General features: G+C 37.5%; 1 protein-coding gene across 1 annotated transcript in view; it reads right to left on the bottom strand.

Annotated features, from left to right (window-relative positions):
• The window catches only part of MANEA (mannosidase endo-alpha), a 138,813-nt gene extending 130,618 nt beyond the window's left edge, over positions 1–8,195 (bottom strand). Inside the window, exons 1-2 of the mRNA XM_053710554.1 lie at positions 8,110–8,195; positions 1,489–2,051 (exon numbers count right to left, since the gene is read on the bottom strand). Coding sequence (XP_053566529.1) covers positions 1,489–2,011 — 523 coding nt within the window. The 5' untranslated portion in view covers positions 2,012–2,051; positions 8,110–8,195. The remainder of the gene's footprint in view (positions 1–1,488; positions 2,052–8,109) is intronic.
• Positions 8,196–14,068: the final 5,873 nt, after the last annotated feature.

Genomic DNA, 14,068 nt, shown 5'->3' with positions numbered 1-14,068 from the left:
ATGTAATTTTAAACAATTTTCCAATTTACTTTTATCACCAATTTTGCTTTGTTCTCTTGGTATTCTTAGTTGAAAGCTTAACCTAGGAGGTTCATATGCTAATTTTTTAGACCTTGAAGCCCACCTCTTTCAGATTGCATTTTAACAGTTTTTCACCACTAGAGGGTGTTAGTTCACGTATTTCATATAGATAACACGGTGCTCGTGCAGGTGAAGTTATCTGGGAGCAGGCACTGATTGGCTAGACTGCAAGTCTGTCAAAAGAACTGAAAAAAGGTGCAGTTTGCAGAGGCTTAGATACAAGATAATCACAGAGGTTAAAAGTATATTATTATAACTGTGTTGGTTATGCAAAACTGGGAAATGGGTAATAAAGGGATTATCTATCTTTTAAAACAATAAAAATTCTGGTGTAAACTGTCCCTTTAACTAAACCCCTTAGATTTTAGTAGACTAAAATCTACTGGAGATTTAGTCGACTATAACGAGACTAAAACTAAAACAATTCAGATGACTACAATACGACTAAAACCAAAATGGTATTTTAGTCAAAAGACTAAAACTAAGATTAAATTGAAATTTGCCGTAAAAATTAACACTGGTGTTCAGGTAACTCCCAGTACTGCACTGCTGCTCTGGAGCAGAGTTTAATTATATATTTATCCCCTTTGCCAAGGTTAAGCACAGTTATATGTAAAAAAAAAAAAAAATCTTATAGCACTTTTATATCTGTTTATGTAAAAAATAAAAGCCTGTTGTAGAAAAGAAAAAAAAAAAAAAAAAAAAAAAAGGATAACTGTTTTTATTAGTTGCACCAACGCTTAAAAGGACATGATACTTTTATTTTCTCTTTTCCATTTAATAGGCTGTTTTAATATATAATATGTATTTATTTATTTTTAACAAATTGATGTTCCCGTGTTAAATAAGCCCATTTTTCATGTAGATGTTGTCCCTATAAGTCAGTGAGCAAGAGTCCCAAACATTTATTCACTTTGTTAGTTTAAGTTCAAATTGAAATAATATTTGACAGGTTTAACAACTGCTCTTTTATATACATGACAAACATTTTGAGTACAACGTCCTTTTAATGTTTTAAATATAATGGGTATATAATACTGACACAAGCAAAGCCATCTGAGATTGAACACTTAAAAAGAAGAATCTAAAAAAAGTGCTTTTTAAAAGGGATACTAACCCTACATTTTTTATTTAATGGTTCAGATAGAGCATGCAATTTTAAGCAACTTTCTAATTTACTCCTATTAACAGTTTTTATTCGTTCTCTTGCTATCTTTATTTAAAAAGCAGGAATATAAAGCATATAAGCCGGCCTATTTTAGGTTCAGAAACTTGGATAGCACTTCCTTATTGGTGGCTACATTTAGCCACCAATAAGCAAGCGTAGCCCAGGTTCTAAACCAAAAATGGGCCAGCTCCTAAGCTAAGGGTTTAATAATCTCTTTCAGTAAAGAAAAAGAGCATTACCTATGGAAGCTGATCGAATTTGTTTCATGTGTGCTTCTATCACAGATGGGTCCCTCGAACTGTACGGTCCTAGCTCTGGATAAAAATCAGCTCCAACATCATCAGGTGGATTGTGTCTTCCTGTTGGAAAACTATTTGCAACTTTTGTATCCCAGTGTTTCAGCAAGGGATGATTCCAATGAATATATTTATCGTTGAACTGAGGGCTACCATACCATGTGTAATAAAATACATGAATGTTGAAATTTGGACTTGGCAACGCTTCCATCTCCGATTCTGAAATAATAGGCTTTAATGGAACTAAACCTTTTGTCACAATTTCCATGTTTTGGACACCTTTTCGTGGCTTATAAAATGTATTTGCTGGAGAGGGTCTTTCAATTTCAGGTAATAGACCAAGTCCAAAAGGGTTTCCAAAAGCAGCAGAATCAGGTCGCAAAGTTTTCAATCCCATCATAATCAAACAAATGAATAAAATAAAAAATCCCAGGGTAATACATGTTCTCCTGCGGAATCTTATCATGATGACGACATTGTTCTTACCATTTTATATTTTCAATTTACTATAAAACAAGAAAATTACAATTAAAAAAAAAAAAATCAGTACACATTAACAATACATTGAAAATACTATAATAAAAAAAAGCTTGTATAAACTTAAAGGGAAATTCCAGTCAAAATTTAAGTGCACATAGATGAATTACATCTTTGAGTAGAAACATATTTGCAATATAAACGTATTAGCAAAAATGCTTCTAGTAAAAGTTATCACTGTTTTAGTGTTAACATTTTTCTCTGAACGTGCATGTGAAGCATAGCTAGATATTATCACTGCACCCACATTTTAAATAATGCAGCTGCTCAGATCATCACTGGGGCTTGTATCATGTCAGCAATGAACAAATTGAGTAATTACCAGATGGTACCAGCACCTTAGGCTCTCTAAGCAAGTGTTGTGTTTAAAATGCTGGTGCACGGTGCATACTTAAATACACTTTTGAAACAGCTATAGCTTTTATTTTGAAAAGTATTTTTTTTTATTGAGGTTAAAGTAATAGGTAACAAACAATGTTCCACCCACACAGGGTAAATACAAAATACAAAGCAGCATTAATACATAGTTGATAAGATGAGAATGATGCAATTCAAGTATTCCTGTTAAATAGCAGCAAAAAGATGATGAAAACTATCGAGCTAACCTGTGTAGGGGTAGGAATGACCTCTTTTTTGTCTTTCTTCATAAACCAGACACCACCATATATAACAAGGTAAGATATAAAGTAAGCCCCCGTGTTCAGGAGTCCTAAGGACAAGGTAGATATTGCGTAGGGTAGTTTAGGATTATGGAAAGTTGGACATCTCTGAATTGAGAAACCTTATGGATTCAATTATTCGAGTAGGGTGCTTTTAAGTATACATGGGTAGTAGTCTGGCTTGGGGGAGGAGGAGTCAGTGGGCAAGAGCCACTCTAAATAGAATAAGAGGGGTGGGGGGGGCGGAGCCAATTAATATATCAAATTTGTAAATATATTGAGACTTCAGAACTTTAAGGTAGACTACGATGTAGACCATTCCTCTATGTATAAACGTGAACAAATTTAATCTAGGGCATGGGAGAGTAAGGGTAGTTACCTGGGTAGGATATAAACAGGAGGGGATAACTAGATATATGAAAAAATAAACTAACATGGTATTAATACCTAACTTCCAGTCTTATGTTAGTGTTATGTTCAAAAAGGCAATTATATGGGAATTGTAGTCTAACTATCTAAATAAAGACATCTTTACACTACCATATTACCCAGTGAGGACAATGAGATAAACGCATATTATAGTAGCGTTACTAAAGCATACAAAATACATCCGTTGAAACTCTAAATACAAGCAGAAAACAGCATAGTAGCACAGTATAACAAAACACTGGTCATGATTTCGAAGTTATGCAGGAATGACAAAGGACCATTTGTCCTTGTATGGGGTCTTCAGCTAGCGCCAACAGTAGGTTCAGGGAGATCAACATAAGCCAGGTTCTAGAAACACCTATCACATTGAAAACTACTATAATATAACAACAAATAGGTGCTGTATGTGCTTGCATACAGGTGTATTCAAATGTAATTGCTATAGTGTTGACCTAGTATTATTAGAGCCAAAATGATTCAAGCTAGGTCATATAGTATATTAGGAACAGGCCTAGGGTAATAGCTTCTGATGGAGCACAGTAAGACTAGACATGAGAATCTAAGTCCTTATTGGTCTAGTTATATATGTATTGCAAGCTACTCCATTATTAAGAAGTTCGAGACACGTACTGTTGCTGCATCTAAAAATAGTATCGGGATAGTTATACGTAGAACATTATAAAGGGACTAAGTGTCACTGCTGCTTACGCTGTGTTGGGTATATTATATAGTATTAACAACACTTTAGGAGATATGCACATATCTAATTGTGAATACGTGCTTTGTTGGGTATCTGGATGTTAGGCATGATACTATCTTATAAATTAGAAGGCCATTAACAACATATCTAAAAATACATAAGACAGCTAGCATATCTAAGTGCTTAAAATAACAAGATTGTCTATCCATTTAAACCTGGCTTCTTCTATGAAAAACGGGTTAAGGTGATTGCAATTGCTTAATGTACCCTGACTATGGACATTCGGATGGGGTAAGGAAGTCTCTCTGTACTGAGCTCCTATGTGGCGGTAAACGACCTGGAAACTATTTATTGCAGGGGAAGGGCATCCCTAAAATTACACAAAGTGAGGTTAAACATCATGGTGCAAACACACTTAGACATTGAAGGATTAGCAATGTAACGTCAAATAAAATAATAATGAATAAAGAGGATTTTCGCAGGTATTTAACAACAGTCCCAGAGGAGACCATATTATTACTGTAGGTCCCATAACGAATCAGTAAGAGTCGGGCACCTGCGGTAGCGAGATAGTCAATATAAATTTACCCCACTCCAACTCGGAGTCCTTCTGGAACATGCCTCATCAATTTCACTAACGTGTATGGGTAGGTATTTTCGCCCCATGCAGAGGTAGTTGCGGATGTATGGAGTAACTGACCGTGCCTCAGACTATTTCCCCAGGGATCCTCTTCATTGAGCTGTCTCCGCGGTTGTGTAGAAAATCCTTTCCTCCATGAAGGGTCGGCCACATCTCTCCGCCCTGGCTCTGCACAAAGTGTGAGTAAGATGTCCTGCTTGGATAGCGAGCTAGTGTCCTCTCGGCTCTTCGCCATGTACCCGGTAGAGAACTGTGGACTCAGGGGCTCTTCAATGCAGTAAAATTGCCGAGGTTGCGCTAAACGATCAAGCCCGTAATCAGACAGGGTGAGTGGAGCTGCTTTAGATGCCCTCAGTATACTGGAGCCTAATATGTCAGTCCGTGAGTTGTTAGGAGGGACCTCCAAGTTAGATCCATAAGAGTCCATCCGTGTGGTCTGGTGTTTCGCAGTTGGTGCTGTGGAAAGATGGGTAGACAGTGATCTCAGATATCTCCCGTTCTAATGGCCGGTTAGATAGCAGGGCTGCAAACTTATCTCTAATAGTAGTAAGGTCTCGCTTTATCTCAGTATAGTAGAGTTGAAGAGAATGTTCCGTCTTCTCTTCCCATTGATCCAGGAACTGCATTCTGAGTTAAGATGGTGGTTCGCGCCTTTGCAGCAGAGACCTTGGTACCGGGTTTAAGGGCTGTTTCACTGTGATAGACTCGGTTAGCACTCTCACCGTATCCAAGGCAAGATAGTCTCAATGTAAGTTCGAAGTAAATTCTGACAAGAGATCTCTTAAGAATATATAAATTCACTAAGTAATAGCATAGATGAGGAGCTTTAGAGAAGTGTGTCTGTTCAGTGTGCTCGTCGGCTCCGCCCCCCCAGCTATAGCTTTTATTAGAAGCATTTTTGCTAATGCATGTATATTACAAAAATGCTTCTGTTCAATACCGAAATGCACCCACGTGGTTTCCAATTTTGGCTGGAATGTCCCTTTAAAGGAATACTTAACCCATTTTTTTTTTTTTTGCTTTAATGATTCAGATAGAGAATGCAATTTTAACCCCTTAAGGACCAGCGACGTACCCTGTATGTCACTGGCCTTTTTTTTGGACTAGATTGTTTTATAGCGCGGTCTTGCCACCAGCGTTGAGACTGCTCTATTCCACAAAGTCTGCTGGAGGGAGGGTATTAATAGCGTCTTCTTGCTAGAATTGTGCTATTATGTCCTGAAAAAACCCTTAACGACCAGTGACATACAGGGTACATTGTGGTCATTAAGGGGTTAAGCAACTTTCAGTGTGTTAGTTTCAAGTGATCGGTGAATAGATTTTATCCAAGTATGGAAATACAATGTTCAATTAAGTGTTTTACAAATGAACAGTATCATATATAGAGCTATGATGATTTATATAAATATATGCAGCAAATGCTGCTTAGAATTTGCGATCCCAGTCGGACAGGTTCACTGCCTGCTAGCAATGTCCTTCCAGAGAATGATAAATCTGCCCCTAAATCTCTACTGTGAACATGCAACATTATGAGTTGCTGTTATGTGTATTATCACAAATCTAACAAGGTAAAAAAAAAAAGAAAAACACAAATTGAATAACCTAGACAATATAGACAATGCAAATAACTTGTATAAGACTAACTCCTATACAAGAATGATATATATAAAGGGGACACTCACTATATGAAAACACAAAGATGGTACAAAATACACAATGAACACAATAAACAATGTCCAATGAAATAAGTAAACAGTCTCATAGAATGTGGAACACCCAATGAGTCGTCACTCTGATGAAGGGATCCTGAATACCACAAAGGCTTTAACGACAGAAAAAGACAAGAGGCGCGTCATAGGGTGAGTATGTCTAAGTGGAAGAAAACACTTGATGTAATGACAAGTAGCAACTCACATTTAGATGGGCAATACATATAGTGCACGTTTGGCAAACTGTAGCATACCGGTCCCTCCAGCGAGACAACCCAGGCACAACAGCGGTAGAGGGGAACGACAGCAAGCGACAAGTCAACACCACAATGTGGATTTCCTCAATCGGTTGGCGTGGGTATAGGGGGTGACGTCCCAGTAACAAGGCAGGCTCCGTCAGCAACAAGAGAGAGCTCAGATGTATTTAGGTGTGCAATAATACTAGGATTGCGCATTTTTAGTATGCTTATATAAGTATTTCTGATACTATACTTAGTTCCTTTGTTTTTAACCATTGTTTAATTACTATGTAACAAAAATATGTTTCAGATGTATAAGATTGTTCCCTGCCTCACCTGTGTATGTAATCAGAGGGCGGACTCTCGCTTGTTTTTAAATAAAAAAAATGTACATGCCAACAAAGGAACCTTTTTGCTTTTCACTGGCATTGTGATACCCCTCACTGTTTTTCTAACCAACATTTTATTGGTGAATAAGTTAACTGTTTGGGAGTCAGAGCTCTCTCTTGGTGCTAACAGTGCTTACCTTGTGACTGTGACGTCACCTCCTATCCCCTCGCCACCCAGTTCAGGAAATCCACATTGTGGTGTCGGCTTGACGCTTGCTGACGTTCCTCTCTACCACTGTTGTGCCTAGGTTGTCTCGCTGGAGGGATCAGTATGCTCCAGTTTGCCACACGTGCACTACATGTAGTGCCCATCTAAATGTGAGTTCCCACTTGTCCTCACATCAAGTGGTTTTTTTTTCCACTTAGACATACTCACCCTATGAGGCGCCTCTGGTCTTTTTCTGTCAATATAGACAATCTGAAAAAAAAAGACAGCTATGCTACAATAAGTGTTTTGAAATAGACCAGATCAAACTGTATCTAGTTTTTGGACTTTTGAACTTGACAGTAAGAGTAAATATAGATCATTGCTCAAGATATATGAATGAGTAATAGTAGTTTGCAAATTTCTAATTGATACATTAAATTACATTGCTTTCCTCTCTAGCAGTGAACAGTTTACCACTTTCACACTAATGTAATTTATTTTAGTTTTGGAAGAATATAAAAATGGTACAAAAATATGAAATGTAAATGTTTTTGTTTGATTTCCTAGCAACTCCTATTGAGTTGAATGCCCCTTTAAATGATTACTGTTCTGCCATAATACATTTTTGCCTCTAACAAATTGACTTTTATTCATTTTTAAAATGCCATAATGTATTAGGTTACTCTATGATGAAAAATATGTGAAATTATTTTGTTAGAGAAGTTGGTTATCATATCTGATCCAACTATGCCTTACATGTCAGCACATTTCAACATATCTGTATCACTATTTAATAATGTATTATAGGCCATGAAGCAATAATACATATATTTTATTAATTTTCGCTGGGGCTTATGCAAAAAAAAAAAAAAAAAAGTTTAACGTTTTGAGAAAAAGGGCTGCAAAGTATAATAGTGAAATAGTAAATGCGGGGTAACAATAACATGCATTCACACATCTTACTTAAAAATCAGCCATACAGTTGTACCCAAGTAACGTTTTAAAAAAGGATACTACATTTATACATGTAACGAGTGACTAACCACCTGCTTCACCATCAGTTCGGACGAGCAAAACCTACAATACCGAGTGTTGGTACCAAGCTGCGGCTCACCTGCTCTGATTCCTGCACTTGACGTATTGCAAGCTCGCAGAAAATCTGCACCCCCGCAAGTCGTTTACTTCCTGGTTTGTAGCTCCGCCCGGTGTACCGGAGCAAGAGGAGGCCAAGGGGAGGAGTATGGAGACATTGTAGGAGTCAGTCTATGTAGTTGGTGATACTGGAATTGAGAGAGCACTGTAATAAAGCTTAGTGCTGTGATAACATTGTGTGAGAACGATATTAGCTAAACATAAAAAAAACGTCTGGCATTTGCTACTGAAGAAAAATAATCTACCTTGTAAACTAAAAAGTTTTTATATAGTTTACGCTTGTCACTAGTAGCACTGTTGCTGCTTAGATAGATGCTTATAGGACAGAAAAGTGACTGAAGCTTAGTAGAAAGTATTACACATAGCCGAGATAAAAGTATCTTAAAAACTTTCTGTTATTCTTTCTGGAAAAAAACAAAATACATGCTGTCACTATTAACAATGGAGCATAAGACTGATACGATCATGAATGTATTTCAGTTATGAACGGTAGCATTTTTGCAATACATATGTATTAGCAGTAATGCTTCTAATTATTACACGTTTATTGATAGGTTTTACTGGTGTTCACTGATCATATGTACATATGCCCTGTGCATCCTTATTTAGAGCCTATGGCAGCACATATTTTATTTTTGCACATATTTTTATTTGTTTTATATGACACAAATTTCAACAACACTAAATATATATATATATATATATCAAGAAATATACGGTGGGGAAGCAACTGCTAGGAGGTAATTTTAAGCATATGAGTACCTCTAAACAAATTGTATTAGAATACTCTACAAGTAGAAAATGGTGCAGACCCTTAAATAATGTGTAATGAGATCAGTAAGAAAGGGAATCCTGGATTATAATCCAAGATGAAAGACAGGGAACTCAGCACTCTTTTATAAAGAATTTTATTAGCTTACATATAGTAATGTATCCTTAATTTGCTTAGACTGCAAAGAGGAGAAAGCAGTCACTTACACACAGTATGTATAGAGACTTAACACCAAAGATTAATATATAAGGATTAATATATACAGAAATACAAAAAATGTGTGTAAATATTATTCAGTGTTTACAAATTTGCATTCAAACCTGACCGGTCAGGGGTCTGTGTGAGTACACTGAAAAAAGATTGCATATGGCAACATTAGGACAAATACAACATAGGTTTAGTTAGACCTTCTACACCCCAATGCTCTCAGCACCTCTTGAGGAAAACCTCTTGATATCGAGGTTAATGCTGGGCAGATAAATCTGTTTGGGTATAAGGAGGTTAGTAACTATCCTCAATAGCAGCTTGCATGCTCTTTCTTATGAACTTTGCAACTTTACATCTGACCGCCTTTCATTGATTTCGAAAGATTGAATGTCATCTAATTGTCTCTTTGCTGATTCACTTGTGCCTAACCATTTCAGCTATATTGTGCATATGCAGGGGAAACGATCCCACTGACTACTTAGATCCCAACTTTGTTAACCTGCTCGGCAAGAAGCCTCTCATAAGAGGTGCCGTTTGCAGCAGGGTGTAGTAGTCTGGGTAGTGCTCCCTTTGTATACACTATACTCATATGTACAAAAATTCATATACTGATATATGGTAACTGGCTGCTGCTATTGAGGATAGTTACTAACCTCCTTATACCCAAACAGACATCTGCCCAGCATTGATATCAAGAGGTTTTCCTCAAGAGGTGCTGAGAGCAGTGGGGTGTAGAAGGTCTAACTAAACCTATGTTGTATTTGTCCTAATGTTGCCATATGCAATCTTTTTCCAGTGTACTCACACAGACCCCTGACCGGTCAGGTTTGAATGCAAATTTGTAAACACTGAATAATATTTACACACATTTTTTTTGTATTTCTGTATATATTAATCTTTGGTGTTAAGTCTCTATAAATACTGTGTGTAAGTGACCGCTTTCTCCTCTTTGTGGTCTAAGCAAATTAAGGATACATTACTATATGTAAGCTAATAAAATTCTTTATAAAAGAGTGCTGAATTCCCTGTCTTTCATCTTGGATTATAATCCAGGATTCCCCTTCTTACTGATCTCATTATATATATATATATATATATATATATATATATATATATATATATATATATATATATATATATATATATAAAAACAGGAAAATACTGACAGTCTTATCTGTATAAGTCCCAGAGCTGCCGTGTCTCTCTAACGCGCTAATACATTAACGTCAGGATATAGGTAAACAACAGATTGCTCTGGTGCACTTAGACAAGGTGCTATCCTGTGTGTAACTGAGACTTATATTGTATGTATGCTCAGCTGACAATGCAATGTCTTTGTTAAAGTAAAAAAATGAGTTACCGTCAAAGTGTCAATTCAATGACCTGTGTGAAGTTGGCAGCCCATGTTTGTAAAAACTGAATTAAAATATACCATTCGTTTGTGCTGCGTTTGTGCTGATTTGTGCTGCAAAAACTAAAGTTTGTGCCGGTTTGGTTTAGGAGATATTATGCATTATATTTGCTGAAACTCCGCCCACTTTGCACCCCATGTTATTCAATTTTAAAAACAAATATACCATTTGTTTGTGCTGCGTTTATGCTGATTTGTGCCGCAAAAACGAACGTTTGTGCTGCTTTGGTTTGGGAGATAGAGCACATTATTTTTTATGAAACCCCGCCCACTTTGCACCCCATGTTATTCAATTTTAAAAACAAATATACCATTTGTTTGTGCTGCATTTCTGCTGATTTGTGCCGCAAAAACGAACGTTTGTGCCAGTTTGGTTACAGAGATATTGCGCATAGATTGTTTTATGAAACCCCGCCCACTTTGCACCCCATGTTATTCAATGTTAAAAACAAATATACCATTCGTTTGTGCTGCGTTTGTGCTGATTTGTGCCACAAAAATGAACGATTGTGCATGTTTGGTTTAGGAGATATTGCGCATTTATTTTTTATGAAACCCCGCCCACTTCCCCTTCCCAATGTTATGCAATTTTAAAAACAAATATACCATTTGTGCTGCGTTTGTGCTGATTTGTGCCGCAAAAACGAACGTTTGTGCCGGTTTGGTTTCAGAGATATTATGCATTATATTTGCTGAAACTCCTCCCACTCCCCCCCCAATGTTATGCCATTTTAAAAACAAATATACCATTTGTGCTGTGTTTGTGCTGATTTGTGCTGCAAAAACTAAAGTTTGTGCCGGTTTGGTTTAGGAGATATTATGCATTATATTTGCTGAAACTCCGCCCACTTTGCACCCCATGTTATGCAATTTTAAAAACAAATATACCATTTGTTTGTGCTGCGTTTATGCTGATTTGTGCCGCAAAAACGAATGTTTGTGCTGCTTTGGTTTGGGAGATATAGCGCATTATTTTTTATGAAACCCCGCCCACTTTGCACCCCATGTTATTCAATTTTAAAAACAAATAAACCATTTGTTTGTGCTGCGTTTCTGCTGATTTGTGCCGCAAAAACGAACGTTTGTGCCAGTTTGGTTACGGAGATATTGCGCATAGATTGTTTTATGAAACCCCGCCCACTTTGCACTCCATGTTATTCAATGTAAAAACAAATATATCATTCGTTTGTGCTGCGTTTCTGCTGATTTGTGCCGCAAAAACGAACGATTGTGCAGGTTTGGTTTAGGAGATATTGCACATTTATTTTTTATGAAACCCCGCCCACTTCCCCCCAATGTTATTCAATTTTAAAAACAAATAAACCATTAGTTTGTGCTGCGTTTGTGCTGATTTGTGCCGCAAAAACAAGTGTTTGTGCCGGTTTGGTTTAGGAGATATTGGGAATTTATTTTTTTATGAAACCCAGCCCACTTCCCCTTCCCAATGTTATGCAATTTTAAAAACAAATATACCATTTGTGCTGCATTTGTGCTGATTTGTGCCGCAAAAACGAATGTTTGTGCCGGTTTGGTTTCAGAGATATTACGCATTATATTTGCTGAAACTCCGCCCACTCCCCCCCCCATGTTATGCCATTTTAAAAACAAATATACCATTTTAATATTTTTATTTTTATTTGAAGTTTGTTGCAAGGCATACATATAATACTCAACAATAAAACACAGTAATAGTGAGAAATACATCATAGTACGACATATTTCGAATATACACTACAAATTCCAGACAAGAGGTACAAACATAAGGAATGTAACTAATATGCCTGGGGGTCGATCCGATAAAAATCGTCGCCCACAAAAGCAATATTTGCGCGGGTTTGGTATCCTATATACGGCGTAACCTAGAAGTTACGCGTGTATATTTCTTCCGTCGCCCGTAGTTTTTTGGGCCATAGGCAGGTATACCAAACCTGCGCAGTTTGGTATCCAATATACAGCGTAAGGACTTACGTGGCGAAAATGGAGAAATCTTACTCCATTTTCACCTTGCCACAAAAAGCAGCCGTAAGAAGCCTTACGCTGAGTATTGGAGCCCCGTAACTCTCTAAACTAGCTGCTAAATAAAACCTAACACCTAACGCATGCGCAATGGCTATCTAACTGTCAACCGCGATCTGCTAAATAAAACCTAACACCTAACGCATGCGCAATGTCTATCTACCTGTCAACCGCGATCCCCCGCCGCAATCCCTAATAAAGTATTTAACCCCTAAACCGCCGCCATCTACATAAACTAACCCCCTACTGTGAGCCCCTAAAACCGCCACCATCTAACTGATCTATCCCCTAATGTGAACCCCTAAAACCGCCACCATCTAACTGATGTATCCCCTAATGTGAACCCCTTAAACCGCCACCATCTAACTGATCTATCCCCTAATCTGACCCCTTACACCGCCACCACCTATATAAAAATTATTAACCCCATAATCTAATCCCCCTATACCGCCGCCAGCTATATTAATATTATTAACCCCTAATCTAATCCCCATAAAATAATTATCTCTATTACCAGCCCTTAAAAGGGCCTTTTGCTGGGCTTTGCCCCAAAGTAAACAGCTCTTTTGCCCTATAACCTGCCCTCCCTATACCGCCGCCACCTATATTAATGGTATTAACCCCTAATGTAAGCCCCTTACACCGCCACCATCTATATTAAAATTATTAACCCCTAATTTAATCTACCTACCCTGCCGCCAGCTATATTATCTATATTAACCCTAAGTATATTATAGTTAATATAGTTATTACATTATATATATTAACTATATTAACCCTAATTATATTAGGGTTAATATAATTAATATAGTTACTATAGTATTTATATTAACTAGTTTCAAATTCAATCCGATTGGCTGATCGGAACAGCCAATAGAATGCAAGCTCAATCTGATTGGCTGATTGGTTCAGCCAATCGGATTGAACTTAAATTTGATTGGCTGATTCAATCAGCCAATCAGATTTTTGTACCTTAATTCCGATTGGCTGATAGAATCCTATCAGCCAATCTGATTTCGACGGACGCCATCTTGGATGACGTCATTTAAAGGTACCTCATTCGTCGTTCAGTCGTCGGCCGGGATGGATGCTCCGCGTCGGTGGAGAGAAGATTCAAGATGCCGCTTGATGGAAGATGCTGGCGGATGGAAGAAGACTTTGCTGCCGCTTGGATAAAAACATCGCCAGGATGAAGATTTCTTCTTTACCGCTTGGATAGACATCACCCGGATCGGATGAGGAGTTCGGCCCGGCGTGGTAAAGATAAGGTAGGGAGATCTTCAGGGGGGTAGTGTTAGGTTTATTTAACGGGGGTTTGGGTTAGATTAGGGGTATGTGGGTGGTGGGTTGTAATGTTGGGGTGTGGTATTGTGTTTTTTTTTCAGGCAAAAGAGCAGTTTTCTTTGGGGCATGCCCCCACAAAAGGCCCTTTTAAGGGCTGGTAAGGTAAAAGAGCTTTGAACTTTTTTTAATTTAGAATAGGGTAGGGATTTTTTTTTATTTTGGGGGCTTTAT

Source organism: Bombina bombina, chromosome 4 (assembly GCF_027579735.1).
Source record: "Bombina bombina isolate aBomBom1 chromosome 4, aBomBom1.pri, whole genome shotgun sequence".
NCBI lineage: Eukaryota > Metazoa > Chordata > Amphibia > Anura > Bombinatoridae > Bombina > Bombina bombina.
The sequence above is the reverse complement of the archived record's forward strand: the minus strand, read 5'-3'. Positions and strand labels throughout refer to the sequence as shown.